Source organism: Culex pipiens, chromosome 2 (genome assembly GCF_016801865.2).
Source record: "Culex pipiens pallens isolate TS chromosome 2, TS_CPP_V2, whole genome shotgun sequence".
NCBI lineage: Eukaryota > Metazoa > Arthropoda > Insecta > Diptera > Culicidae > Culex > Culex pipiens.
Window position 1 is genome coordinate 142167833 of NC_068938.1, and position 27904 is coordinate 142195736.

Sequence of the window (27904 nt, forward strand, 5' to 3'; positions counted from 1 at the left end):
GTGAGGTGAGGAAGGTAAAAATGAAGTTTTAAGTAAAATACATATTAGCGAATTCATACTGTATTATTGCAGTACTAGTTAACCAAACGGTTTGAATATAGTTGTACTAGAATGATCTAAATTTCAACGCAGTTTGCAAAATTTCCAACAATCGTGCAAAGAAAAGCGAAAGAGTGAAAATTTTTGACGGACGGAATGTTTACGTAAAAATCGAAGGGGTGTCTCGGTGAAAAATCCCAATTTTTCGGTGAAATCTTGGACCCTGACGGCCACTGCCATGTCGTTCGCGTTGAACTCGCTCTCGGGCAACGCAATCGCCACGATGCGTAAGTAGAGCGCTGCTGATATGTGGATTATTCGCGTTGAATGATCAACCCTTTGTCGGGAAATCGATTTTTCCTAAATGCAAATTTTACGCCCACAGATCCAATCATGGGCAGCATTGCCAACGGGAGTGGCTTCATCGCCCAGCCGATGATGGGCAACGCCTCGCTGGAATATGCCCGGAAGCAGCAGCAGCAGGTTAATCAACAGCAGCATCAATCCGGAGCGGCGCCGATGGATCTGGAATCGGCCTCGGAGCGGGACTCCGCCAAGGAGGGTGGTTCGATGGAGAAGAAGGAGAAGGGAGGCCATATGGGGGTGGCGGAAAGTGGTGGACAGATTCTGTTCAACCAGATTATTCCGCAACCGCAAGGGTTTATGATGATGGCACCGGGGATGGTCAACATGATGGACGGATCGTCGCTGATCGGGATGCAAACGTTTCCGGTGATGACCGCGCAGCAGATTAGCACCGGGGTTGATTTGAGCCAGCAGGCAATGACCATGGTTGGGGGACGATCGGGCGATGAGGGTGGCAAGGAGGTCATCTACTGCAAGTCTTGCACCATGTTCCCGCCGATTGCGAGTGCACCTGCTCCAAAGACGATTGACCGGCCGCCGGGTTGTAGAACCGTGTTTGTCGGTGGCCTGCCCAACTCGATAACCGAGGAAACCATCCGTGAGATCTTCGAACGGTGTGGAGAAATTACAACGCTACGGTTTTCGAAGAAAAACTTTTGCCACATCCGGTTCGTGTACGAAGCTTCGGTAGATTCCGCCATCTACCTGTCCGGCTACCGGGTGAAACTTGGCTTCAACTACACCAGCCCGGAACCCAAAGACGCGGCCACCTTCGGCACCCTGCACGTGGATTACGCCCACGCCCGGGACGACCAATACGACTTCGAGTGTCGCCAGCGAAAGCTCCAGCGCGAACGTCGACACCGCGAGCGCGTCGAAGAGGACCGCCTTCGGCCCCTCTCCCCCCAGCCCGTTATCCACTACACCGAACACGAGGCCACCTCCGTCGCGGAACGGCTCAAAACCGACGAAACGTTCGGCAAGGCCGTTCAAACGCTCGTAACGTGGCTCGAGCGGGGCGATTGCAGCAAAAAGAACGCCAACAATTTTTACACCATGATCCAGAGTACGAATTCGCACGTGCGTCGACTGCTGAACGAGAAGGCCGTCAACGACGAGGAGTTGGCCCGGGCGCGCGAGTTTTACCGAAAGCAGATGCAAAGCATGATGGTGCAATGTAAGTACCTTTGGTTCTTTTTGGTTGGTTGTTTGTGTGCGAGGTCCCGCTCTCCGGGGGTTGGAGATGGAAAAGGATAAGTGCTGTCCCGATAACTCCTCTTTCCGTTGAAAGTCCTTGTGCTGATGTGTGTTTGTGCGGATTATGAGGCGAAGATTTGTCATTGCTGGATGAAGTTGATTTTTAAATTTTGGGAAAACCATTTCGGAACATCATGGTGTCGATCGAGAAAAAAATCTTAAGGGCATATCCACCGGAGAGATCTAATTGTGTGGCAAATTTAATTTTGCTCCGTAGTTAATGCAATGTAGAGAAATTACAAAACTTACAGGGCGAATACCGTAACTAATCAACCCTTTGAAAATGTAGTTAGTTTATATAGTTTATATTGGTATTGTTAACAAAATACCGTACAAAAATTTGCAATAAGGGTATCAATCGAAGCGAAATTTGTTATGCATTTTCAAATTTTTACTCGAATTTTCGCAAAAGTACTAAAATTTTCATAATTATATACATTGATGCGAAGCGGAATCGATGCGAAGCGGAAATTTTTATTCTTTTTAATTACTTATAGAGTTTATTGAGTAAACTGAAATTTTCAAGAATATGGTATTTTTTCGAAAATATTCAAGTTTAAAAAAAAATGCATTATGGGAAGGGATGGAATAATCGCAAAAAAATCATTTTCGCTTGCGAAGAGGCAAATCACGCAGAGATAATCGCTCCCGAACTTCTTCAACAAAATTAATCTGTTGATGATTTTTTGTGAATTTCCTTCCACTTCAAATTATTTATTTCGCCTTGTTTACAAACATTGTCCATCTACAAAAAGTGACAGGACATTTTTCGGCGTGTGACGTTCCGCTTGCATGTTTAGTAGTGAAAAAGATGTTCCGCCGAATAATCAAGATGATGATTTTTTTAGATTCCTTTTACCGATCTTTCGTGCGCGAGAGAGGAGAGCCATGCTCCCTTCGGATTTTTTCTCTTGATGAACGTCCAAAGATTTTCTTTTGATGATGATTATTCCATCGCTGATTATGTTTATTAAACAAAGCAAAATTGTGTTTACTTTTTTATTTTTATTTATGTTTGTTTTGTAAAATAATGTAATTTTGTGTGGGCATTTCACAGTGGTCCGGATCGCAAAATTAAGTGGAAATGGATTATCCGAAATATGGTGAAGTTTCGGAGCTTTGGTGTCTTGAGAAGAGTTGTTGCAAATGAAAAGAGGCCACTTTTGGTTTTGTTGAAAATTAGGGTGGTTCACTATTAGGGTGATTTTGAAACTCGAGATATCATCATTTGAAAATGTCCAATTTTCAAGGGGAAAGTGTATGGGACCACCCTAACTAAATTCGAAAAATGTCCAAATATATGTTTTTTCTTGTAATTTTACCCGCTGAATCTGAATCTGCTCTCAGAATTGAGTAAATGTGTTATAAAATCGATTTATGGTCATATTCTGGGTTTCCATGTAAAATTATCATTTAAATCCAAAATATGATCAAAAATAGATTCTTAGAATTTTTGGTTCAACTCAGCGAGCAAAATTTCATGGAAAAAACATATAGGACAATTTTGGAATTTCGTTAGGGTGGTCCCATATACTTTCCCCTAGAAAATTGGACATTTTCAAATGAAGATATCTCGAGTTTAAAGAAAAACATCCCTGAGATTTATTCAATGAAAAACATCCCTGAGAATTTTTCAGCCTTTGTAGTGCTGAATCTCCTCTTTCAAATGCAACCTGGCGCTTAAAATTTTGCTTGTGACTTTTCAAGATATTTAGGTTTTAAGTTTAAAAAAAAAAATTGAAATAACAAGCCATACTTTCAGCATTTGCATGGAAAAAGCGTTTTAAAAATGCATTTTACACTAGTTCCGTTGTATTGCAATAATTGCGATAACAGGTTTTTTGGTGGTTTTTGGCAATGGACATGATATTTCAGTCTCGAAAATATGTTTACCGCTCGAAAGCTCGTTCAATTTCCCATAAGTTTGTCTTTGACAGCTTTTCAATTGGATGTAGTTTTTTTAGGCAATTTCCCTTAAAATTTTGAACGAAGAAAATATATATTTAACTTTTGAACTTAAATAAAATATATCTCATAGGAGTGGCGTCCAATTTTTGACATGTTTGTCCTTGACCACCTTTTGATACGATGAAACGGCTTCGAGATACAGTAATTTTCAAATTATAAAAAAAAAATGAAATAGCTTACGCCAATTGGCTCCATCTACACAATATAAACCTAGGATTTCATTGAAATCGGAGAGGGTCGGGTTCAACAACACCAGAAAAATTCCTGATTTTAGCTGGAATTGCTCTATATAGCGAATTTGAAAAAAAAATACTATTTTCCAACAAAATACGATATTTTGTGACACCAAACTTGTTAAAATAAAGTCTTCTAATATGGATCAGGACAACCCTTAAGATTTCCTCCTTCTCTACAAAATGCTACATAATTTGTGGATGGCGCCTAATTATTTTTATAAACTTTTCTGCCTACAAAGGCATACTTGACATAACATTTTATGATATTTAGGAAACTTGCGAATCGACATCATGCAGTTCTTCAAATTGATCTTTTTTCTTTCAAGACATGACACTTCTTCTTACTTCCTCCAGCAACTATTTTCCAAGCACACATTACTCTTCCAAATCCTCCAACATTAGGCTAATTTTCTTAGTTCTTGGGTTTCGGTGAAGGGGCTTCCATAATCTCGTATGATGTGTCCGCAAAGCAAAACAAAACAAAAAAGTTATTTCCAAAAACAAAAACAGAAAATGAAAAAAGGTATTGTATTGTCCAAAGAATTAACTTCTCTTTCACACCAATCTCCTCGCGCGCTAGTCCTTGGAGAGTCGTTTGTAGTCGAGAAGGCAGAGTCAAAAGATTTCCGTTTTCGAGCGAAAAACCGCCAAAGGAGGTATGTAACTTTGAACACGTTTTTGGTAATGTGAACCGGAGCCGGAAAGTAGTTTTCCCACCAATTTTTTTGTCCAATGGGGAGCGCGATTTGTGTTCCTGACGGGGTTGAAAAGATCAACAATGTTTGTGTGTGTGTGCGCGTGGCGGAAACGACGGTAATTTGGCTAATGTGTAACCTAGGTGTAAACTTTCTGTTCATCATTCTCCCGTTTCTTTTTTATTGCCTCTGTACTCTGGAACTAAATTTGATCACTTCCGGCACCAAACCAAATTTATAGTGAAACACTTTTCTTTCTTTTTTCTTTCAAAAAATGATGGTTCGACTAGACGATGAGATGCTCTCTGTACATAATACATGATACTGCATTTGCTATATTCCAGATTTTGATAAATAAGCATTCAAATTCCTCCCTCTAAGCTCTCCTCACTCCCTCCCAAAAAGCCAACAAAAACCCAGCAATAACCAAAACTCTAAATCAAACACCGGAAGCAAAACAGAAGAAAAAACTCAAATCAAATCTCTATCATTATTATTACTGTTATTATTTTCCACTTCACTCCAACTTCAGTCAATCAGATTGAAAAAGTGTTCAATGCCGCCAGTCACAAGAAGGTTTGGGATCATTTTTCTAAAGCCCAGAGAAAGAACATCGACGCCTGGAAGAAGCAATCGCTGGTATGTATTGAAGAGGACCAGCCCAATCCGTTTCCCTCCTCTCGTTCCTGTTTGTCCCCCTACTCGTTGTGTTTTTCTTTCTTCTTCTTTTTGGTAGTTAGTTCCAGCTTAAATGCGCACACACTATTCTATCGTACTTAATCACTTGTATTTGCTTTGCTGTTTGTTTTTTTTTAACTTCACGTTTGTTTTAGTGTCTGTCTGTTTTGGTTTTCTTTTCTGTGTTTGTTGTGTCACTAAATTCCCATGAAATGATTAGACCTAACTTAAGTAGATGATTTTTTCAATAGTTGGCACTCTTTGCTGTAAAATTTCGTACAAAACCAGCATATCCAGGAAGCTTTTTATTTGATCCGGTTTTTTTGTTTTCTGGGACTAAAATATAACGGAGTTTCAAAACATCTTAAAATTAACAATAAATATCCAGGATCCGCTCTTCTCAAGTGATGCGACCAAATGAAAAAAAAATCCATTAAAAAATTATTGTATAATAAAAAGAGCATATCGATTAAACCACTGAATTAAAATTTTCTGGAATATGGTAGTTCTCTTACCAGTTATTTGACTTTTTCCCAAAATGTGGTTGTATTTATTTATAAATTTAATTTAAATGAAACTCTTTCCAAGAGGCAGCTTTTGCTCAAAATGTTAAAAAAGAAAATGAATCTTTATTGTTACACTGTATTTTTTAAGATTATCATCAAAATATCAATAATACCAACGTTTTTTTTTTGGTTCTTAACTTATTTTTATTAGGTCCGTTTAGGTGCTGTGACCAGGTTAAGATCGAGAAATAAAAAAAATACCACGGGACCATCCACAAATCACGTGGACACTTTTTTGGAAATATCAACCCCCCCCCCCCCTCCCCTCTCGTGGACAATTGTCCTTACAAAAAAAAAACTTTTTTGTATGGATCGTGACAATCGCCATACCACCCCCCCCACCCCTAAAGTGTCCACGTGGTTTATGGATGGCCCCAACGTTGTTGAGCGATGAGATTGTCGCCGATTATTTTATCGTCACGCGATAACAACAATATTATTGCGATAACTGACAATTACTCTTTACTTATGGAAAAGAACTTCTTCAAACATAATCTTCTCAGACTTTGGAAGCTTTTACGGAAAACATTTTTTTTTACTATTTAGTTAGTTATAAATAGGGTTAGTGAAATTTCACGATTTCGCGGACAGCGTGAAATCCGTGAAATCCCGTGAAATTTTATATTTGAGTGAAACTGTAACGATTTTTTCAAAATGATTTATCAAACTCAAATAAGAGTAAAATTAATCTTATGAACTGCTGTAGAATTAAGCGAGTGAAAACCCTTGTTTAGTTACTAACATAGGGTTAGTGATTTTTGACGATTTCTTGAACGGCGTGAAATTCATGAAATTTATTAATTTGCTCAAATTATTTTTTTCAATATAACGAAATAATATATATTTCATCCCTACGGAATATTCAAGTAAATTTTATTTATTTACTATTGAAAAGCTTGATATGAACCATTTGAAGAATTGCTCAATTTTTTCAGTTTTTTTTAGAAACTAACTAAGTTTAGTAATATTTTCATTTGCTGTAATACAAATTTAACTGGTTTTATTTTTAAGGTATGGTTTCATAAGAAATTACAAGAATCAAGCTTTGTTTTATTCGAATCAAAATGAGGGTATTTTTTTTATCTTTGAAATCAACTTAAAAATATCATATTTTTCTGAGTCCTATTTTATTTAAACGATATTTGATTATTTGGGTGGATGATTCCTGTGAAAGTTAAACAATACACCTTTTTTTGTTTTCATTTTGAATAAAATTTTCGATTTCGTTACAAATATATTAATTTTGCTTATTTTATTGAAATTTAAGTTTGGAATAGACTGACGAAAACCTTCAAAAAAAAAAAAAAAAATTAATGGGCTAAACTGCCGTTCTACGCATAATTGTCCCATGTCATATTTTAATGATTCTGACTTTTTATCATTTTATAAGTTAAGTTTTACGTATACTTACAGAAAAACACATAAAATCTAGTGCTTTGTTTAGAAAATCATTGAAAACAACACCAAGTCTGTTTGTCCCATCGTTGAACTTCTACGCATAATTGTCCCACCAAATATTTTCTATCACGAAATCCTGAGTTTCACGAAGCATTTTATGTTGTTTACTTGTTTATCTGCAAGAGGATTAGAAATAAGGGTGATAAAATGTTAACCGGGGTGATTAGGGACATATAGGGCGAATAGGGACCCACGGGACAATTATGCGTAAAAACACAGAAATCGATCGAAAAATTTCAATCGCGTTTTTTCTATGCGTAGAACGGCAGTAAATGTCGCAAAAAATACATATTATTTAACCCATTTTGGCTGGACAAGATGTCTAAATCTTCCTTTGATATGAAATTCAATAAAATGAAGCAAATCAGCGAAAAATTTTAAGCTTCATTAGTCGAATATTAAAAAAAGTAGTTCAATAAATGAGAATACGCATGCCCTACCTTGTGTTTCAAAATATATATTATATATGGAGCTAACCCATAACCCAGGTGGAATCTTTTGAAATTGTTTTCAGCTTATTTAAATAATATATAAAAAGCAGTTTCTGTGATTTAAACGTAAGATTTTCAGAGTTATTTTAACATTTTTCACGTTCCGTGAAATTTGGTGTTTTGAAATCGAGGTCCCCGTGAATTTTGCAATTTTCGAGCGTGAAAAATCACTAAGCCTATATATCTCGAAGCCATTGCATCGTATCAAAAAGTGGTCAAAGACAAACTTATAGGAAATTTGACGGGCTTTCCGAAAAAAATACACTGATAGAAAAAAACACTCCACCTTTATGAGATTTTTTGATTTTAAAGTTTAAAAGTCAAATTTAAGGGTGAGCCCACGATTTTTTTCGTTCAAAATTTTTGTGAAAATAGCCTAAAATGTTACAAAAAGACTCACGAAAAATGCAGGATGGAGCAACTCACCTAAAAAAATACAAACATCATTTACTGAAACTGTTTTTTTGAAAAGTGCTCTAAACGTCAAAATTTTCAAAATCCGAGTATGGGAATCGATTCTCCAGACAATTTTATATAAAAGTCTCCATATTGACCATTTACTTATGTCAAATCCTTGTGAAATTACAGCGGTTTAAAAATAAAAATGTTGAAAAAATAGGTTTTTTGATGGTTTTTGGCAATTTCTATATGATAGACTTGTTTTTTCAGTCTCGAAAATATTTTTACCGGAAAGCTCGTCCAATTTCTCATAAGTTTGTCTTTGACCACATTTCAATTGGATGTATGGGCTTACAGATATAAGCTTAATTACATTGCTTATAACTGAAAACAAAATATTTTTTCAGTATAGTATAGTAACCTGGATAGTATATTTATGTTGATACTCAAATTTTCATGATTTGCAATATGATTACAGCGACCTTCAAAAATTCTGCGCAGGTTCAACTCGACATGATGTTTAGGGTCCTTTAACTTAAAAGGTACTTGTAATTTGTAACTAACTGCATTTTTGAAAGCATATTTTTTTGTAAAAGCTTTCAAAGTCAGAGAAAATCTTGTTTTAATAAGTTTATTTTAGTAAGTTAAAAGAAATCGATGCAAAATGTGAATATGTTCAAAAATATGGTATTTTGTTAAAATTGGTGTATCTATCAAAAATCTATTTCAAAATTTTGCGTCGTTGGAAACCCATATTGTGAATAAAGTTTGAGTATAAAATAAACAATTTTTTTGGCTAATTTCAGTATTTTACACTAATGACTCTAATGTTATTAAAGTCCATATAAAATGCGTACAGATGATTTCTTGAATTTCCGTTATTGATCAGCAAAAGAGTTGCCAATGGTTGGAAACATCTTGGGGCGTCACTGTTGTTGAAAATCATGTTTTTTTCCCAGATATGCTGTTTTTGTCAGAAATGCTTTACCCTTTTATTACTCTCAAAATTTTGCTTTCGATTTTATAAAACAAGCTAAAATGATGCACCTCAAATCAAATTTTCCGAAATCTGTTTGAGAGATGTTTCACTTTAGTTGTCCTGCAAGTAGCTCATTCTATTTTCGTGGCAAAAATGAACATCTATCAGGTTCATTTAGTATGCAATGAGATCAAATAAAAAACACATGGTAATTCTACAAGTTGTTGAGAGGTGTAGAAAGTGTAGCTAAATCATTAAGCGCATCAAAGGTAAGTAAAGGTAACAAATCAACACACACCCCACCGGTAATCATCATCAAACTGGCAACGGGATGGCTCAAATTCACCCACAATCGGCCAAACGGCAATCGGTTTCATTCCAAGCTTGTCTGCTTTCCATGTTAGCGCGTAAGGATCACCTAGAGTAACGCTTTAGTGTGAGTTTTTTCTTCTTTTTTTTCCTAGTATCCGGATATGAAACTGTTTTGCCCAAAAGTGAATCCGTCCCGTTGTCAGCAGGGTCTTCCCTTCCCGCCGTGGAAGGGGGAAGTCCGTTGAGGAACGAAAGAAACACAAAACTTTATATCTCAACTTTTAAAACCAATACATAATATCTATAACTTAGCGATAAGATTAAACTATTCTAGAAGTTAAGGCCCAAAGTCGACCCAACAGGTGGAGCAGCCAGTGTTAATGCTTTGCGATTTGTTTCTTCCATTTCTTCACGGTGACTGTTCTGACCGGGTGGAAAAAAAACAGGAAATCAGATCCGTCAATCTGGATGATATTGCGGACGATGAAATGGACCTGTCGGAGGACGAGGGAGGATCCGCCCCAAAGAAGTCACGATGGGACGTTCGAAAGGTAAACTTATATATACGGGACGATACATGTTATCATTAAATCATCAAATTCGAGTTCTGCGACCAAATTTTTGTCAAGTTTCAGTTGTGGATTGCCTGTTAGGGAGCGCTTAAAAAAAGTTGTAAGGAAATATTGTTTAAAAGAGGTGGGGTCCAAAAACCCAATTTTTTGCGTTACTTAATAAAAGAACGCTCCTTTACACTACCAAATGCATTTCTTTTTAAATATTTAATCACCGTCATTTTAGATCCCATCTTGAATTTAGAATCGTCAAGTCACTTAAGAGCATGTTTGTGGTAATTTTTGCTCGTACGGCCGTAATTTTTACAATTTTGATTATTTCCAGTATGAGAAATTGTTGCTAGCAATGCAATTAGTTGGTTCTACGATTGAATGAAGTTTTTTTTTCAAAACCTTTGTTTTCTTATAATATTTTGAAATTACAAATTAAGGCTTAGGGTTCGTTTTAAGGTTCATTTAATTAAAATTAAATTTTTCCTAGTCCCTACCAATGATTTGCACCTATTATAACGGATGTTTTATCATTTCGTTGTTTTTGTTGAAAGTTTTTAATAAACCTTGTTTAAGTAGGGCAAGTGTACCACATGGATTTTTATTATGGAAAAAATACGAATTGCTGCAAAAACATCTTCTATTGTAAAATTCGTGCATTAGAGTACTTAAAAAACCAATAAAAAATTATTTAAAAAAAATGTTAATACAAAATATATTAATATTATAAAAAATAACCGAAAAAAAAATCAAATTATTCGCTCTACAGCATTGCCTTGGCGATCTCGATTGCGAGATTCCTACTCGAAACTAGGTGTCTTTTTACACCTTCCATCCACCCCGGGATTCGAACTGACGACCTTTGGATTGTGAGTCCAACTGCCTACCAGCGACTCCACCGAGGCAGGACCCAGGGAGACGACTCGTACATCTGGATTGAGCTAACGACCTAACCCTCTAGGTTAGACCGGGGCCAACATTTACTTCCCCATCCGACGGAAGGCGTGGTCAGACAAATCCCGTCTCGAAAAATACCACCGGGACCGTCTGGGATCAAACCCAGCCCGACTGGGCGAGAGGCAACCTCGCTTATCCCTACACCACGGTCCCGAAAAAAATAACCATTTATCTTCAAAATAATTATTTTTTATCGAAAAAACGATCAAATTATACGTAAAATATTATTATTTCATCTAAAAATTAAAGAAACGTTTCAAATATATTCTAATCTGACGTGTCAAATTGATAACAGTTAAATTGTTAGCAATTAACATGCTGCATTGTTCCTCTTGTCCCAACCGGTTGTTCGTCTTGCCCCACTAGTTGAGTAAAACGTACTGAAAATCAATAATTTTAAAATCAATTTTTTATCGTGAAAAAACATGATTTGATAGAAACTTGTTCTATCAAAGTGTTAGTCAAGACCTGGAATAAGATGATTTTAGCTTGTTACACTTGCCCCACTTTCCCCTATTCGATTATCCGAAGTGTTTTTTTTGATAACTTTGGATAACAGAGTCTAGACTGGTTTCATAAAAATACGGTCTTTTCGGAGTGGGGGTGACTATGGGTCAAAAAACGATACACCTCTCTTAATTTCTTAATAACAAAAACAATTAAAATAACATTGAAAATTTTTCAACGTAGATTTGTTCTTAGATATTTTACTTACATTTTCCCAAAATATGGTGGATTTTGATAAACACTACCTTAAATGCGAATAGTTTGAAATTTTTTCACCCCTTAGAGGGGGTGACATTGGGTCAAATGAAACTAAAATGATGCTAAAATACAACGATATGGTAAAAACAAGTCATCCAACAGTGTTTCTTGTTCTAGGGAATCGTATTGACAGGCTACAATGTTTGAAGTAGATATTTTCAAACATTTGGGTAGTTTTCGAGCAATTCCAACAAAAATATAAGAAAATGATTTTTTCGAGAGGTCGTTTTTAGCCAAAAACGTACCTTAACTTTAGACAGCTGCCAAAATAACAGGATTTGTTCTAGGAACGAGATTTTTTCAGCTAAATCATTTTAAGATGTCCCCTACACAACCCTTTTAACAGAATTTAGTTCCATTGAAAAGAACCTGAAAAATGGAAAAATCCGTAAAAAATCACTTTGACCCAATCTCACCCCCCAGATCCAATGTTACCCCCACTGACGGTAAAAAAAACTTTTGGAATTTTTCGTAACAAATCGTAACAGATAATTTCGTAAAATACATTGACCCCCACCCCTTACTGCGTAACGTAACAAAAGAACGCTCCCTTTGAGAGATTTTTAATATTTGGTTGAAAGTTTTGTTCCAAAAAGGGACTATCCATAAACCACGTGGACATTTTTTTGTACACTCAAACCCCGTTGGTTTGACACCAACTGTTGTCAAACGAACGGGGTCACTTTTTAGTTTGACACCCTTCTTACACGGAGTTCACACACACTACTAAACGTTTGTTTTGATAGTGTGCGTGAGCGCCGTGTAAAAAGTGTCAGTTCGTCACTTTTTATTTTGACTTTGACCAACCAACGGGGTACAAACTAAAAAAGTGTCAAACGAAAAAGTGACCAACCACCGGGGGTTGAGTGTAATACAGTAGTTGTTCGGTAACTGGGCGTTGTTTAACTGGGCGCTCGATAACTGGGCTGTAGCCCAGTTAAAAAGCAAACAAACGTCAAAATACCAAAAACAAACCGAAATGACCGAGGGGTTAATGGATGCAAAACCATGTTCAATATTGCGCAATTCTCACTAACTTGGACTTCGCACTAAATTATTGCTATTGATCGCACTATTGCGACTTGTCAAACTGGCTTGGGAAATTTTAATTGTCGCAAAAAATGATCAAAGCGAGCCGATAATGCACACCTGTCAATCGCAATTTTAAAGTGCGAATGTCCAGTTTGGTGGAAACTGCGACTGAAAATGTAAATAAACAACTGCTGGTTGCCTAGTTTTTGGAAATTTTGTTGTCAAAAGTGCGAGAGAAAAGTGCGGGCAAAATCCAAGTTATTCTTCATGTAAACTAATGTCTAAAACAAAAACAATGACTTTTACATCCCGCCGATTGACATGGAGGATTTTTTAAACCCGCCAAACAAATCGCAGCAAACTGGGGGTTGCTGGGGAAAAGTCCTTGTCAAAAAATTTGTTTTCTTTTGAAAATGACGCGATTTTCGGAGTTCTGCTTTTGATCAGTGCGATGATCTGACCCGATGAGAAACGCTGCGATTTGTTTGGCGGGTTTAAAAAATGCTCCATGTGAAACGGCGGGATATAAAAGTCATTGTTTTTGTTTTTGACATTAGTTTACATGAAGAATAGTGCAAGGATCAATAAACAAAATAAAATCTTTTTTAGGGCTTTTATTAAATTTCAAGTCAAAATTAAAGAAATACGAAAAGTAAGCATTGTAGAAAAAATTGGGTTACTTTTATTTTTATATTTCATCAGGATAATATTATGCATCGATGGTCCCCTCGTTATTTTTCGTTCAGCCCAGTTAGCGAGCAGCATTCGGTGACTTGGCTACATTCTCAGCCCAGTTACCGAACAAGTACTGTATCAGAAAATCCATTCCAAGATACAGATTCTAGAATATTAGGATACAATTTTTGTATGGATAGTTGTCAGATTGGTATGGAAACTTGTATAGACAAACCATTGACGCAAAATGGCTTCCTTGATTATTTGGGGGTACTTACGAAATTTAGTGCAAAAAATGCTCATCTTTTTCGGAATTTTGAGTGAACCATACAATACCGATAAAGGGTCATTTAACGAAACTTGCAAGTTTGTTCAAAACGGTCATTAAACTTCATTGATTTCTATACTCAAATAAAATGAAACTGGACATGAAAATTCTGTCAGAGTCAGTCACAATTATTATTTTTCGCTTTTTTTAAACATCTTTTTCTAACTTTTTTTCATGCTGGTCATAGCTGTAACAAAATTATCTACACATTTTAAAAACTAGGTTTCAAAGAGGAATAACTCAAACGACTGAAAAGTTTATAAAATTTGAAAAGCGAAATCAATATCGACAACAAATCCCCATTCCATTTTCGAATCCAACTCAAGATAACTTTGTGGTTTAAAAATTTGTCTCGTTTGAATACACTTACCAACCCTTCTTTTTATCCCAGGAGCACCGCGACAGCTCTTCCGAAGCGGACACCCAGTCGATCCGGTCGGAGCTCGAAATCAAAACGATGCAAATCCAGGTCCTCCAGGAAACGATCCGCAACCTGCAAACGCAACTGCTCGAAAACAAATCCAAAGAGACGGACCGGCACAACAAAATCAACGACCTGGAGGACAAGCTGAAGGAGGCGAACGTGAAGCAGCTGCTGCTCAAGACGAAAATCGCCACCACCCAGTCGAAGCTGTCGCTGTGCAGTGCAACGAACACCACCGCTTCCAGCTCATCCAAGGGCGGCTCCGAGGTGGACGAAAGCGAACTGCTGCTGGCCGAACCCGTGGTGGAAGCGCCGAAAACTCCTCCCCCTCCCCCTCCAGCGCCAGCCACGATCGATCCGCGCGAGGCCAAAGTCATCACGCTGGTGTCGACGTTTCTGGTGGTGCACCCGCACGGGGCCAGCATCGACTACATCTGGTCGTACGTTAGTCGGTACGTGCCGGAGTTTAAGGTCAAACTGCTCGAGGAAGTGCTCGCCCGCTATTCGGACCTCTTCCGTGAAGAAGTCAGCGGAATCGGGGCGAAAATCGAACGGAATTGGAAGTTCTGCGGCTACGAAAGCAAGGACGAAGAAAAACTGTAATCTTGTCAGATGTTTGTGCAACCAATCAGCTATTTATAGTATTTATTAAAAATCTCTCTTCTCTACGAAATAAAACATAAGTCAGTATGTTGTTTTGTACGACACAAGTTTCAATAAATTCGTTTTCATTATTGTCATTTTGACATCGCGCTTCGTCTTACTCTAAGAGAAAATCGTATCACCATCCTCACAATTTACTCCTTTTCCTCCTTTTTCACATCTCCCCGTTTGAAAATCGTCGGTTTGTTGGTTGGCTTCAACAGATTCACCCCCTTGTCCCTCATCCTCAAACCCTTCAGCGTGTGCTTCAAGCTCTTCCGGCCGTGAATCTTGATCCAGAACTGGTGCTGCGCGCTGTAAATCAAATCCTGCTCCTCGTCCTCGATTGAGTTCTCCTTCTCCATGCGCATCTGGCGCCGAATTCGTTCCCGCTCCAGCTCCTTCTCGCGCAGCTTCATCTCCTTGATCTTCGCTTCGAGCAGACGCTGGCGGCGCATCTCACGCTCCAGCATTCCCGAAAGGGCGGGTTTGTCGTTGGCCGAGCTGAACGTCAGGTTGTCGGAGATTTCCGTCAGGTAGATGACCCCGGCTTCGGTGCCGTTGGCGATCAGCTTGCCGCTGCGGTGGACCCGTACCGAGAGAAGGGGGACGTCCGAGAGCTGAAATTGGGGGATGAAAATTTACTTCGTGTTGAACTGTGGCAATTATCTGATCGCTTCAATTAAAAATAATTTAAAAATTTAGCTTAACTTTTGAAATGGTCTTAAAATTGATAATTTTCCATAATTCATATTTTAGACCAAATTATAAAGTTTTTGAAATATTCTTTTTTGAAAAGACCAGAAAATTTCGCAAAGCTGATAAAAAAGTAAATCATTTTTTTCCTGTCTCTGATAAGTTCTAATCATAACCTTAAACTTTGCCGGAAGACACCAAATCGATCAGATCCTTTCTTAAGATGCAGAACTTCATACATACCTACTTTGTAAGACCTACCCCCAAAATTGTATGGAGACTCGTATGGGAAAACGAATGATGCAAAATGACTTCTTTTGACATAAGGAATGTATGGACAAAGTTTCATACAAATCAAAAAATGAAAATTAAAAAAATCACGCAAAAATTGTGACCTCGTAGAGAACTACTCAATAGTAAAATTCCCTTGTGGACCATCATTCAGTGAGGTACTCCTGGATTTTAGCTCCTGAAAAGTGCTTAAAAAGTGCAAAAATGCCTCAGGGCAAGAAAAAGAGGCGGTCCTCACCAGCAGGATCGGCAGATTTGAAGAAGCTAAAGAATGCCGAAGCGCTACCTGCAAAGCCAGGCAGTTTGAGCAAGGACGCTCAATTTTTGTGAAAACATCGTCATCGGATTCGGTGCGAAAGTGGCTGACCGGGTTTATCAAATCTGGTGCTTTACGAGCTTCCATTCGCTTGTGGGCTGATGGACTCAAAATTCTGCTGCCTAGCAGAAAGGATTACAACTACGTTCGGGATTTCCTGAACAACACAAAGATTGAATACTACAGCCATGACGATCCAGGTAAACGCCCCATGAAACAGGTCCTCCGTGGCCTGTACGACATGGCACTATGGGGTATTTCCATATAAGCGAGCGGCCAAAAATATTTTTTTGCTTTTTTGTGACTTTTTTGTGTTGTTTGTACTTAGTATAATGAAAACAAATGAATTTTGATATTTTTCCAAAAAAAGTTTAATTTTCGATTTTTTCATATATTTGAGGCCACATGCATTAAAGTGGTGAATTTTAATATTCTTGCTCTGTCTATTTGATGCACGGAATGGCGGTTTATGCTATGTTAAAGTTTCTGATTTACGTTTAATCTCCCTCCTCTTTTTCTTGAGTTTAAATCCACCTCTCTTTGAAGACCCCCCCCCCCCCCATCCCCCTCCAATTAAAATTTGATTTTTGCGGTGTTTTAGAATTTTAGACGGTTTATTTTATGGAACATTGTATGGATTCTCGTCCACGTTTTTGGTTCATCCACTTGCAAAATTCACGTTTTCCACGATAAATTCTTCTAAATCAAAATCACTATGTAACCGATTGTCTTTAGATTACTTAAAATATGAACTTCTTCTATGGGCTTTTGTATACCGTCAGTGGGGGTGACTATGGGTCAAAAAACGAAACACTTCTCGAAATTTCTTAATAACAAATACAATTTAAATAACATCGAAAATCTTTTAACGTAGATTTGTTCTTAGATAGTTTACTAACATTTTCCCAAAATATGGTCGATTTTGATGAACACTACCTTAAATGCCAATTGTTTGAAAATTGACCCAATCTCACCCCTTAGAGGGGGTGACATTGGGTCAAATGAAACTAAAATGATGCTCAAATACAAAGATATGGTAAAAACAAGTCATCCAACAGCGTTTCTTGTTCGAGGGAATCGTATTGACACGCTACAATGTTTGAAGTGGAGATTTTCAAACACTTGGGTAGTTTTCGAGCAATTCTAACAAAAATATTAGAAAAATGATTTTTCGAGAGGTCATTTTTGGCCAAAAACGTACCCCAACTTTAGACATCTGCCAAAATAACAGGATATGGTCTAGGAACCAGATTTTTTTCAGCGAAGTCATCTTAAGATGTCCCCTACACAACCCTTTTAACAGAATTCAGTTTCATTGAAAAGAATCTGAGAAATGGTAAAATCCGTAAAAAATCACTTTGACCCAATCTCACCCCCCAGACCCAATGTCCACTGACGGTACCTCGTTTTGAAGCTACAGAACAGCATGCGTAGTTTTTCCTCTGTGGGTTTTTCCTGAGTTGATCATGTGATGGTTCTGCAATGTTGCAAAGAACACAACAACGAACTGATATGAATATTCGACGAATCGTTTCTGTAAAATACTTAGAATAGGAATTTCTAATTTTATTAAACGTACCTAAGTACCGTAAACTGGGGTGACTTTGATAGCCCGGGGTGACATTGATAGAAATTTGATTTGGCCACTATTTTTGATACATCCAATGTAACAGTCACATTTTTGCATATATGTTCGATAATAAGCTTTCCCTTAATGCTTACATACTCAAAATTCTCAAAAATGTTTAAATATTAATTTGACGGGCATTTGAAAAACCTATCAAAGTCACCCCGGGCTATCAAAGTCACCCCAGTTTACGGTACCAACAAAGTCATGAATATCAAATCAATTTCAAAACATACATAGCAGGTACGTCATTTCTGCCTCCGCAGGTAAATAATGTGATTTTAACCAAGCGTATACGCGAAATCATTAATTTTCTTGCATGAATCAAAATGTTCAAAATGGCATAACTCAAAAAGTGCACATAAAAAAAAACGAAACGAAACTATTGGCACTACGCCCCCCGGGGCATGGCCTTCCTCTAACGTGGGATTTCTGCTCCAGCGCCTCTGACGAGACAGGAGAAACCGGGACCGACGTTTTACTTCACCATCCGATAGAAGCTCAGTGGATAAGGTGGGAATCGAACCCGCGTCTCATAGCATCATCGGGATCGGCAGCCGAAGCCGCTACCCCTGCGCCACGAGACCCATAAGTGCACTTTGAAATTTGGAGACAAGTTAGGACATGGTTCAAATTTTAAGCTGCAAAATTTTCAGATCGCACAAATGCACACAAAAAAAGTACTCCATTAACAAAGTCGAAAAAAACTAAATTTTGAATAAAAATCCATCTTTTTTGATTTTTATTATTTTTTTTAGCCTATAAAAGTGTGTTTTGTAAAATGTTATTGAAAAGTTGAATCAATTACCTTTCTGAATATTTATAATGATGCAGGAAAAAATACATAAACAGCTACACAGTACAACTATGAAAAATAATCATTTTTTTGTCAAAAAAACATGTTTTTTCTTACCATTTTCGCCTTTGAAGGTCTGCAATTCAGTGAATATTGAACATACAACTTTCAAACTCCGGATTTTTCTTAGTTAGAATGTTTATTTTCGAAAAAAAATACCAAAAAAATAATTAGAGTATGTCGGTTTTTCGATTTATGGCCGCCTGAAACCCCATAGTGCATGGATGTGAGCGTGCTGAAAGAAGAGCTCAAAACTCTTAAGTTGAACGTGATCGAAGTCTTCAAGATGACGAGACACAACAAGGACATCAAGTATCGTGATCAACTGTACCTGGTTCATCTCGAGAAAGGATCGACAACGCCGTCTGAGCAGAAAGCAGTTCAGGCAATTTTCAACATCATCGTGAATTGGGAACGTTATCGTCCAGTGCACCGTTACGTGACACAGTGTTCGATCTGTTTGCAGTTTGGACATGGTGGAAGGAACTGTTTCATCAAGAGTCGTTGTGCAACCTGCGGAGGTGAGCATAAAACTGAAGCTTGCGATACAATCAACGAGCTCATTGAAGCCAAATGCTTCCATTGCGGTGGCGACCATTTGACCAAGAATCGGAGCTGCCCAAAACGTCCTGAGTTTGTAAAAATTAGGCAGCAAGCGACGACGAGGCACCAACCAAATTGTCGCAAAACACCACCAGCATACACGGACGTGGATTTTCCTGCTTTGGCGTCACCAGGAGCAGGATCTGTTCGAGTGGTTCCAAATCTGCAGCCATTGCCGTTGAATCAGCGGCAAAAAGTTGCTGAGAATACAACACCTCCAGGCTTCAGTCAGCAACCGAGGGAAAACCAACCAACATCAACGGGTGAAGGCAGTAGTGACCTGTTTTCACCACAAGAACTTTTGAACATTTTCATCGAGATGACAACAACTCTGCGTGGGTGCAAAACTAGCCAGGAACAAGTAAGAACTCTTGGAGCATTCATCTTAAAATACAGTTCGTGGTTTACTCGTTCTAGTGATTTTGAATATTTCAATGGATTTATTTTTTTAGTTTTAGGTTAGGATTAGTTGTTAAAGTATTTTTTTTCTTTTTTACCCAAATGTATTCAATTCAATGCAATAATGTAAAACAATTTGAAGCAAATAAATAAATGTGATCAGTTAATAATAAAACGAAAAATACAACAAAGATGAAGAGCATTAGGCCATACCACTTATCATGTAAAAGAAATGTAATTATTATAAGAATGTTCAATAAAGACATATTTAATTTAAAAAAAAAACTCAATAGTAAAAATATAGTTCAAATTTGCGAAATTCTAAAGTATTACTTATAAATTTATGATTATTGTGCATATTTTTGTACAATTACTGTTAAAATGTATACAGCATTTTGTGATACTGTTTTCTTCAACATTTTAAAAACTATTCTTGAAAATTTTAATTTTGTTTTTTTTTATAAAGTACAGTGTAGGAATCAGCGAGGGAACCTGGCTCTCCTCTCTCGTGCACGAAATATCGGTAAAAGGAATCTAAAAAAATCATCATCTTGATAACGGACCATCTTTTTCACTACACTCAACCCCCGGTGGTTGGTCACTTTTTCGTTTGATACTTTTTTAGTTTGTACCCCGTTGGTTGGTCAAAGTCAAACGAAAAAGTGACGAACTGTCACTTTTTACATGGCGCTCACGCACACTATCAAAACAAACGTTTGGTAGTGTGTGTGAAGTCCGTGTAAAAGGGGTGTCAAACTAAAAAGTGACCCCTTTCGTTTGACAACAGTTGATGTCAAACCATCGGGGCTTGACTACACTTGCAAGTGTAACGTCACACGTCGCAAAATGACCTGTCACTTTTTGTGGATGGGCAATGTGTGTAAACATAGAGAAATAAATAATTTTAAGTGATGCTAACAATGAAATTCACAAAAAATAATCAGCAGATTGATTTTCTTCTAGAAGTTCGGGAGTGATTTCCTTTTGCGTGATTTGCCTCCTCTTTCTTTCGCGGATGAAGAAAGTTCGCAAGCGAAAATGATTTTTTTGCGATTACTTCATCCCTGGTAGGAATCAAGGTTCCCTAACGCAAATACAGCATTTGGAGGGATACTTCGTGGCTTGTGCCCAAAAACACATGCAGGGCACAATGCTATATTAATGTTAGGAAAAAATACCTTGATTCTCAGCACTGGTCCATCCAAACGATGAATAACGTCCCACGCGTCCATAACGCCATCCATCCGACAGATAAACACCAGTGAACACCGCGTCGGACTCCAGATACCACAGGTCAGCTGCACCGCATATTCCTTGGTCCAAACGATCGGATTATCCCGACAGTCCTCCGTCCAGATCTTGGTCTGCCAATCGCCCACGCTGATGTAGTTCTTGATGAACAACGGATTCCGCTCAACCGAGTAAACCGGTCCCGTGTGGGCCCTCGTCTGCGCTTGGATCTTATCCGCCGGGGTTTTGTACTTCCGACTGCAGCTGTAGATGATCCCATTTTCCGTCCCAACGGTGTACTTGTTCGGCATGGTCTGCTCAAACTCAACGGCACAAACGCCAAAACACTTGGACGGATCGACGTCCGTTCCGGTGTCCTTCGGGGCCAGGTTCAAAAAGTCGTACGGTTCGTTCAGGTTGCGCATGTCCCACCACAGAATCCGACCGTCGTTGGCACCGGACAGAAATTCGTTCGAGGTTTTCGTACCAGTCCACAGCACCTTTGTAACGACATCGCTATGGCTGGCCTCTCTCAGGGTCATCTCGACCGGTTCCTGCCCAACTCGAATGTCCCAGATTGCCACCTGTCCGGAAAACAGTCCACCGGCAAGCTGGCAACCGTCCTTAAAGTTGTACTCCATGCAACGGGCCTGGAAGGGTGGAACCAACGTCTGAAGCGGAGTATTGGGATGTTCTGAAAGAGACAAGTTTGTTATACTTTCGATTTGCATAAACTTGACCACCCCCACAACTCACCAACATCCCAGATGTACGAGTCCGTGCAGGTGTTCTTCAGCTCGCCGATGTTGCAGTGTACCGAGCAAAAGTGCAGCCCCTCCTCGGACCAGGTGATGTACGAGCACGAACGGCGCGCGTCCAGATAGTCCTTGTACACGTGGACCGTTTTCGACGTGAACTGCTCGATCAGCTCGTGCTGCTCGATGTCCTCGAAGTAGTTCTGGTAGATGTCGCAGGCGCTGTTCTGCAGGATCGCGTGCTCCATGGACTGGAAGGGAGGATAAATTTGTGGATTTTCATTGTTCAAATAGTTGCACTTTTTTAAATATCAATTTTCATATTTAAAATCTAAACATTTGGCGACCCTTCAGCGGCTTAAGTAAAACCCGAGTCCATTTTTCGACATTCTTTGTTGTCACATAATTTCTTATCTTTCTTGTTTAGTGTGCGAACATCATTTTTAGACATTCCTGTACCATATTGCAAATCGATTTTTTTCATTGCAATTTGTTCATCTATTTGTTAAACATACCCAAAGAAACCATTGTGTACCAGAACATGAGGGTGTACATTTTTTATTTATTAACCGTTTATCACAAAAACTCGATTTTGACAAAATTAAACTCCTTCGAAGGGGGGTTTTATTTTTACTTTTAATATTGAAAAGCAGTTTTCAAGATATAAAATCAAAAATCAAATCAAATTATTCGCTCTACAGCATTGCCTTGGCGTTCTCGATTGCGAGATTCCTACTCGAAACTAGGTGTCCGAAGGCTTGATTGTTGAGGCAATTGCAAACCTCTTTTTACACCTTAGCTTCCATCCAACCCGGGATTCGAACTGACGACCTTTGGATTGTTAGTCCAACTTCCTACCAGTGACTTTATCGAGGCAGGACCCAGGGAGACGACTCCTACACCTGGACTGAGCCAACGACCTAACCCTCTAGGTTAGACCGGGGCCAACATTTACTTTCCCGTCCGACGAAAGGCGTGGTCAGACAAATCTTGTCTCGAAAAATGCCACCGGGGCCGTCTGGGATCGAACCCAAGCCGACTGGGTGAAAGGCAACCACGCTTACCCCTACACCACGGGTCCCGGCCTTTTCAAGATATCATCGATTGAAAATTGAGGGTTATTAAGGTAGAATTTAGAAAAACTTATTTATGGTAATTTTTATTCTTTACAAGGCCGTATCTTTTATGGACAGTGTCCATAAAAGCAAATTACTTTTCGATTCAAAATTAAATTTTTCATCTCATTTTTTTGTGTGTGCATTTTTGATACTTTTCAAAAAATCAGGACTTGGCCTAAAGTATGTAGATTAAATATCGTAAGGCGAGTTTTCCACCTGTAGAAAAAAGTTAATCAACCCTACAGAAAAAAATCCGGTGAAATTTGCCCGGAATAGAGGCAAATTTCAACTTTTTCGGAAATCACCATATAAAATCCGGTTTTCGTGCTAACTATTTTTTGACAGCTAAAGATCCGCCTTACCTCATCTAATCTACATACCTTGGACTTGGCCAAAAACATAACGACCGACATATTGTTGTCAAATGTTGGATATTTTTGTCTATTATTTTTTGAATGGAATTACAAGAAATTAAAGATTACAATTACAAGTCATGGTATTTACATTCGAATTAAAAAATGTTTTTAACTGCATTTTACAGCTGCCCAGTTGTTTTGCAATCATTAGTTTTTAAAGTAAAAAAAGTTACCTAAAAATGGCTTAAACTTGAAAACGGTGCACTTCATCAAAACTTCACTAAAGTACTTTTTGCAATTCCGTCGTGAAACTACTTACTTTTCCTGTCATTCTTGAACGACGAAATAGCCTACTTTTCTGTACCAATAATAACAGAATCGAATAGCAACACTTTTCAAAATAAATGCTGAAAAGTTCTACTTTTCAGCACTCAAATGGGTGCTGAAAAGTTGAACTTTTCAGCACTTGTTTTGAAAAGTAACACTTTTCAACATTTTTTTGATTTAAACGATTTATTAACAAAATACATGAAAATTTGACAAAAAACCTCACTCAGAGTGTGTTTTTTGGAATTGCAAAAAATGTTGTATGGAACTCGTTGCAAAACTTGATTTTTTTCAGCACTCTTCGTATTTATCCAACTCGGTAAACCTCGTTGGATAAATGTACAACTCGTGCTGAAAAAATCCTCTTTTTGCAACTTGTTGCATAAACTACTATTTTGATTGCAAATTTGATTTTAGATCGAAAAATGAAGTTAATTTTTTTGCGACCAATATTTCGATTTTTTGAAAAAATCAGTTTTGATTTTTTGCACAACCTGGAAATTTCTGAAAAGTTGGCATTTGATGTCCCCTAAACATATAAAAAAAAGTTTTTTTTGCAAATCAAGCTTTAGTGACAAAAAGTTAAATTTAAAATCACCACTTTTTTACCGTGTATCATTTTTTTCAGTGTAGTACTTATCCATACCTACAACTTTGCCGAAGGCACCAAATCGATCAAAAAATTCCTTCAAAAGATACAGATTTTTGAATTTTCATACATAATTTTTGTGTGGACAGCTGCCAAATTTGTAAGGAAAATTATATGGACAAACTAATGAATGGCTTCTTTGAGCATACCGAAAGCACAAAAAAAATTCCAGATGGATTTAAAAATAAAAAAAAATGTTAAAGACTGATTTCGTAGAGAATTGCTCATATGTCAATATGACTGATTTGTTTTTGTGTGGTCCTAATCATAACCTACATCTTTGCCGAAGACATCAAATCATTCAGCAAATCAGAATCAGATCAGAATTTTAATTTTTCCAATTTAATTTTCTAATCACTTTTATATAAAACAGAAGAAATTATGTTCAAAAATCGAGGTTGTGTGTAAATGTTTAAAACTTATAGAAAAACTTCAATTTTCGAGTGATTTTAAAGTTTTTCCTCAGTGAGGAAGGCAAAAAGGCTTTTCAGATAAATTCAAAGTATTCAAAGTGTTCACCAGATCAACTCCCGGGACCCTGCTCTCCTCTACAGTTTGTACGAGTACAAACTATAGAGGCAGCAAATCCCCATAAGAGACCTTATATGCAGAATTTGATACAATAATTCAAAAATACTTTTATTGATCAAGTTCATATCAATAAAAACAATATTGAGAAGAAAGAAGATTTTAATTTGAACTTGTCGAGCAGTTGAAGAATTATCTATAAAAAGTTGGTTTACGGCATCTTCATTATACCTTGCTAGGTCACCGTGACTAATTTAAGAGGTCATATTCGTGTTCAGCAACCCAAAATTTGTTGAATTAATTGACAAAAACCTTCAATTTGTATTTTAAAAATATATGATTTGATTCACAGTTTTAAAGAAGTATATATTAAAAAAACATTAAATATTAATGAAATCTTCCTTTTGAAACTTTAGTTCAAGCTTCTAATTATTTCTCTAATATTACTAATATAATTGGGTAATTCTCCGCCAACTCACACAGCAGTTGCCATCAAATCGGGCGTCTAATTTTACATAAAAGTCCCTTTGACACCAAATTTCTATCTCATCACCGTTTCAGTCTGCAAATTATTGAAAAACACCTCTTTTTTCGCATGGTCAAAAATGAAAGAGGTCGTACCGCCCCTTCGTCACGAGATATCAAAAAACAGACTTCGGATTCGTGATCAGGGACAAAAGTTACCTCTTAGAATAAAGTTTCACGCAAATTGAAGAGAGGTCGGGGCAACTTTTCCCGATTTCGTGTGAGTTGATAGAGAATTATCCAATTTCTGAAATATGGGTCAAGTTTAACATGAGAACCAACATCAATCGAGCAAATGAAAATAACCGCCATAAACGACCCCAGCTTCAAGTTCAAATATTGAGCCGATGTAACAGAACATCACGTTTCAAGTGCAACTCATTACAATGGCCTAATTCTAACGACACCGGAAATTTGCTCATCATCGAAAGCGAAAAACTTTGCTTGCTGCATTGGGAATTTTGGCACACCAAATTTGGCTTGTTGTTAGCAGACAAATAAAAGTGGTGCAATTTCGTGCAAAGTTTTCGATTGTTCAATTTGCGAGTTTATAATAGACACTCAACTATCACGGCGTCGATGACAGCGGAACATGCAATTTTTAATACAGAGCTATGTCGGGTTGGCTATTTAAGGGTAGGGCATTGTATCTTCTGAACATTTTTTTTTTTTTGGAAATTCATAATTTAAATTGCCGAAAAAAAATTACAGTGTATTTTGGACAAGTGCATTTTTGCTCTAGAGAAATGCAGAGTATATTTTTTTATTTAAATTTTAAAATCATTACCAAAACCAATATTTTTAGATTTCTAAAATTAAGTTAGGCTGGAACAAATTTTATTTAAAGTTTTTGTCTCCCTCCCTTGACCCGAAACAAATAGGGAGCAAAACAAATATTATTATTTCACAAAATTTCAATGGAAATTTAAGTACAATTAGCTGAAATCAATTTAAAATGCGTTTCCCTGCATTTAGAATCACTTTTAGCATGTTTGAGTTGATTTAAAAATCTTTAGAATTTTAGAATTTTTTTGATGTTTAAGTTTTTTCCGCTAAAATTTATGTTTTCGTCAAATATTTCATTATTTTATATTTAATATTTGCAAAACAAGTGAACTAGTGTAAAATGCATTTTAAAACACTTTTTCCATGAAAATACTGAAACTTTGGCTTGTTATTTCAATATTGATATTTTTTGCCCCCGCCCCTCGACACCGGCCAAAGGACAAAAACTTTGAAAAATATTTGCATCGGCCTTAACACTGAAACGCTCGGGTAGTAATTTGACCCGTATTTTAAAATATAGACAAATCTGGATCTTTTGCAACTAGAAGCAAACTAGAAGTATCCAAATTGGTCAATTCTATCAAAAGTAATGAGATTGTTAAGAAAAAAAGGGGTCGAATAACTACTCGAGCGTTAATCAAACAAAATCATTTTTCGATGCTATTTCGAAAAATATGCACCTAAGGACATTGCAAATTTTGTTAAAATTGCATACTGCCGTGTTAAATGCATAATCATAAAGACATTTTTTTTGAACTCCATGAAATACTTACACTCATATTACAAACTGATTTTTCATATGAAAAAACACGGTTAATATGCCTTTGTTTGTGCACTTAAAAACAATACTGTGTTAAAATGAGTTTCGGAAAAAGTTCCACGATAAAACAAGTAAAATTAAAGAAAAACCACGTAGTTTATGGACTGTCTCAAGCTTAGTTTTCACAATTTGTTTCAGGCCGTAAAATATGAACCTTTAAAGCAAACTAAAATTGTAGTTAATATCTAAGGATACTTTGAAATTATTTTAAAATATTGAAGAAAAAACAAAGCAAATTGCTTTTTTAATGTCCAAGTTACATCTCTTTACCCTATTTCCTAAACGGATACTCGGGCTAACTGTCTGTCCATCAGAGCCCGCGCGGGCCAAGGTTGAAGTACCCCCAAAAACTGATTTTTTATTCCGAGAATCGATATCGCTCCTCACCCACAAAACCCCCGTATCCGACTAACCTTGCCCAGTCCCTTCATCTGGTTCAGATAGGCCTCGCTCTTCTCCTGCTTCCGCCGGTACCGGGCCGTCAACTCCTCGTCGTGCATGTCAATGTCCCGTGGCCAGCCGCCCTCGTAATGGGTCACCCCGGTCGCCACCAGCGAGTTGTGCACGGTCCAGACGGGGGTGTTCAGGACCCACGGCGTACACTGGATGCCCTTCTCGACTGGGCTGACCAGCTCGAAGTTCTTCTGGAGTGGCTTGTTGGTCGGGATGGTCACCTGGACCTCGTTGTCCTCCTGGAACTCGACCGGCTTCCGGAGCGTGTCCGTGTCTGCCATCACCATGTACCGGGTCCAGTTTTGGTCCATGTGGCTCACGCTGATGTTCGCGTCGACCTTCATCTTGGCGGCGGCTCCTTACTACCAGGACTTACTGTGTGAGTAAAGGTCTAGACGTCTAGTCTAATTTCCGGCGCGCACGCAAACTGACAAACGCGACTAGACCACACACGTGTGTGCACGTGCCACGTGAAACGAAAGTGAAAACACGCGTCTACGACGTCACCGATTTACTGTCGGTGGCTTTCTTGGGTCAGGTCAGGAACCACGGGGTGGGACCACGTCCGCACGGTACAACTTACGGTAAGCTATTAAGGTGAGCATCGAAGGCGTCGGAAGCACGAAAGTGGCTGGCACTTTCGCGCCAAATTGTTAAATCGATCGAGACATAGACTAATGGATGAAAAATGTTAATAAAACACTGAAGTTCAATCATTCCTGTAACAGTTTGGTTGTTA

General features: G+C 37.9%; 2 protein-coding genes across 2 annotated transcripts; one reads left to right on the forward strand and one right to left on the reverse strand.

Moving 5' to 3' along the window:
• The first annotated feature begins 159 nt into the window (after positions 1-159).
• On the forward strand, positions 160-14934 carry LOC120417979 (ecto-NOX disulfide-thiol exchanger 2). Its single transcript, XM_039580219.2, has 5 exons — positions 160-326; positions 425-1582; positions 5094-5200; positions 9891-9995; positions 14156-14934. Exons 1-5 carry the CDS (start codon positions 278-280, stop codon positions 14789-14791), a joined length of 2055 nt encoding a protein of 684 aa, XP_039436153.1. The 5' UTR covers positions 160-277; the 3' UTR covers positions 14792-14934.
• On the reverse strand, positions 14800-27767 carry LOC120417980 (dynein intermediate chain 3, ciliary-like). Its single transcript, XM_039580220.2, has 4 exons — positions 27126-27767; positions 21605-21854; positions 20797-21542; positions 14800-15450 (listed from the first exon to the last, which is right to left on the reverse strand). Exons 1-4 carry the CDS (start codon positions 27507-27509, stop codon positions 14986-14988), a joined length of 1845 nt encoding a protein of 614 aa, XP_039436154.1. The 5' UTR covers positions 27510-27767; the 3' UTR covers positions 14800-14985.
• Positions 27768-27904: the final 137 nt, after the last annotated feature.

Coding starts and splice junctions, on each gene's coding strand:
- LOC120417979 (XM_039580219.2), top strand. CDS start 278: ATGTCGTTCGCGTTGAACTCGCTCTCGGGCAACGCAATCGCCACGATG. Junction 1,583..5,093: donor GCAAAGCATGATGGTGCAAT/GTAAGTACCTTT, acceptor CTCCAACTTCAG/TCAATCAGATTGAAAAAGTG. Junction 5,201..9,890: donor CCTGGAAGAAGCAATCGCTG/GTATGTATTGAA, acceptor GAAAAAAAACAG/GAAATCAGATCCGTCAATCT.
- LOC120417980 (XM_039580220.2), bottom strand. CDS start 27,509: ATGAAGGTCGACGCGAACATCAGCGTGAGCCACATGGACCAAAACTGG. Junction 21,855..27,125: donor AGATGAAGGGACTGGGCAAG/GTTAGTCGGATA, acceptor CCTCCCTTCCAG/TCCATGGAGCACGCGATCCT. Junction 15,451..20,796: donor GACCAGTGCTGAGAATCAAG/GTATTTTTTCCT, acceptor CCCCAATTTCAG/CTCTCGGACGTCCCCCTTCT.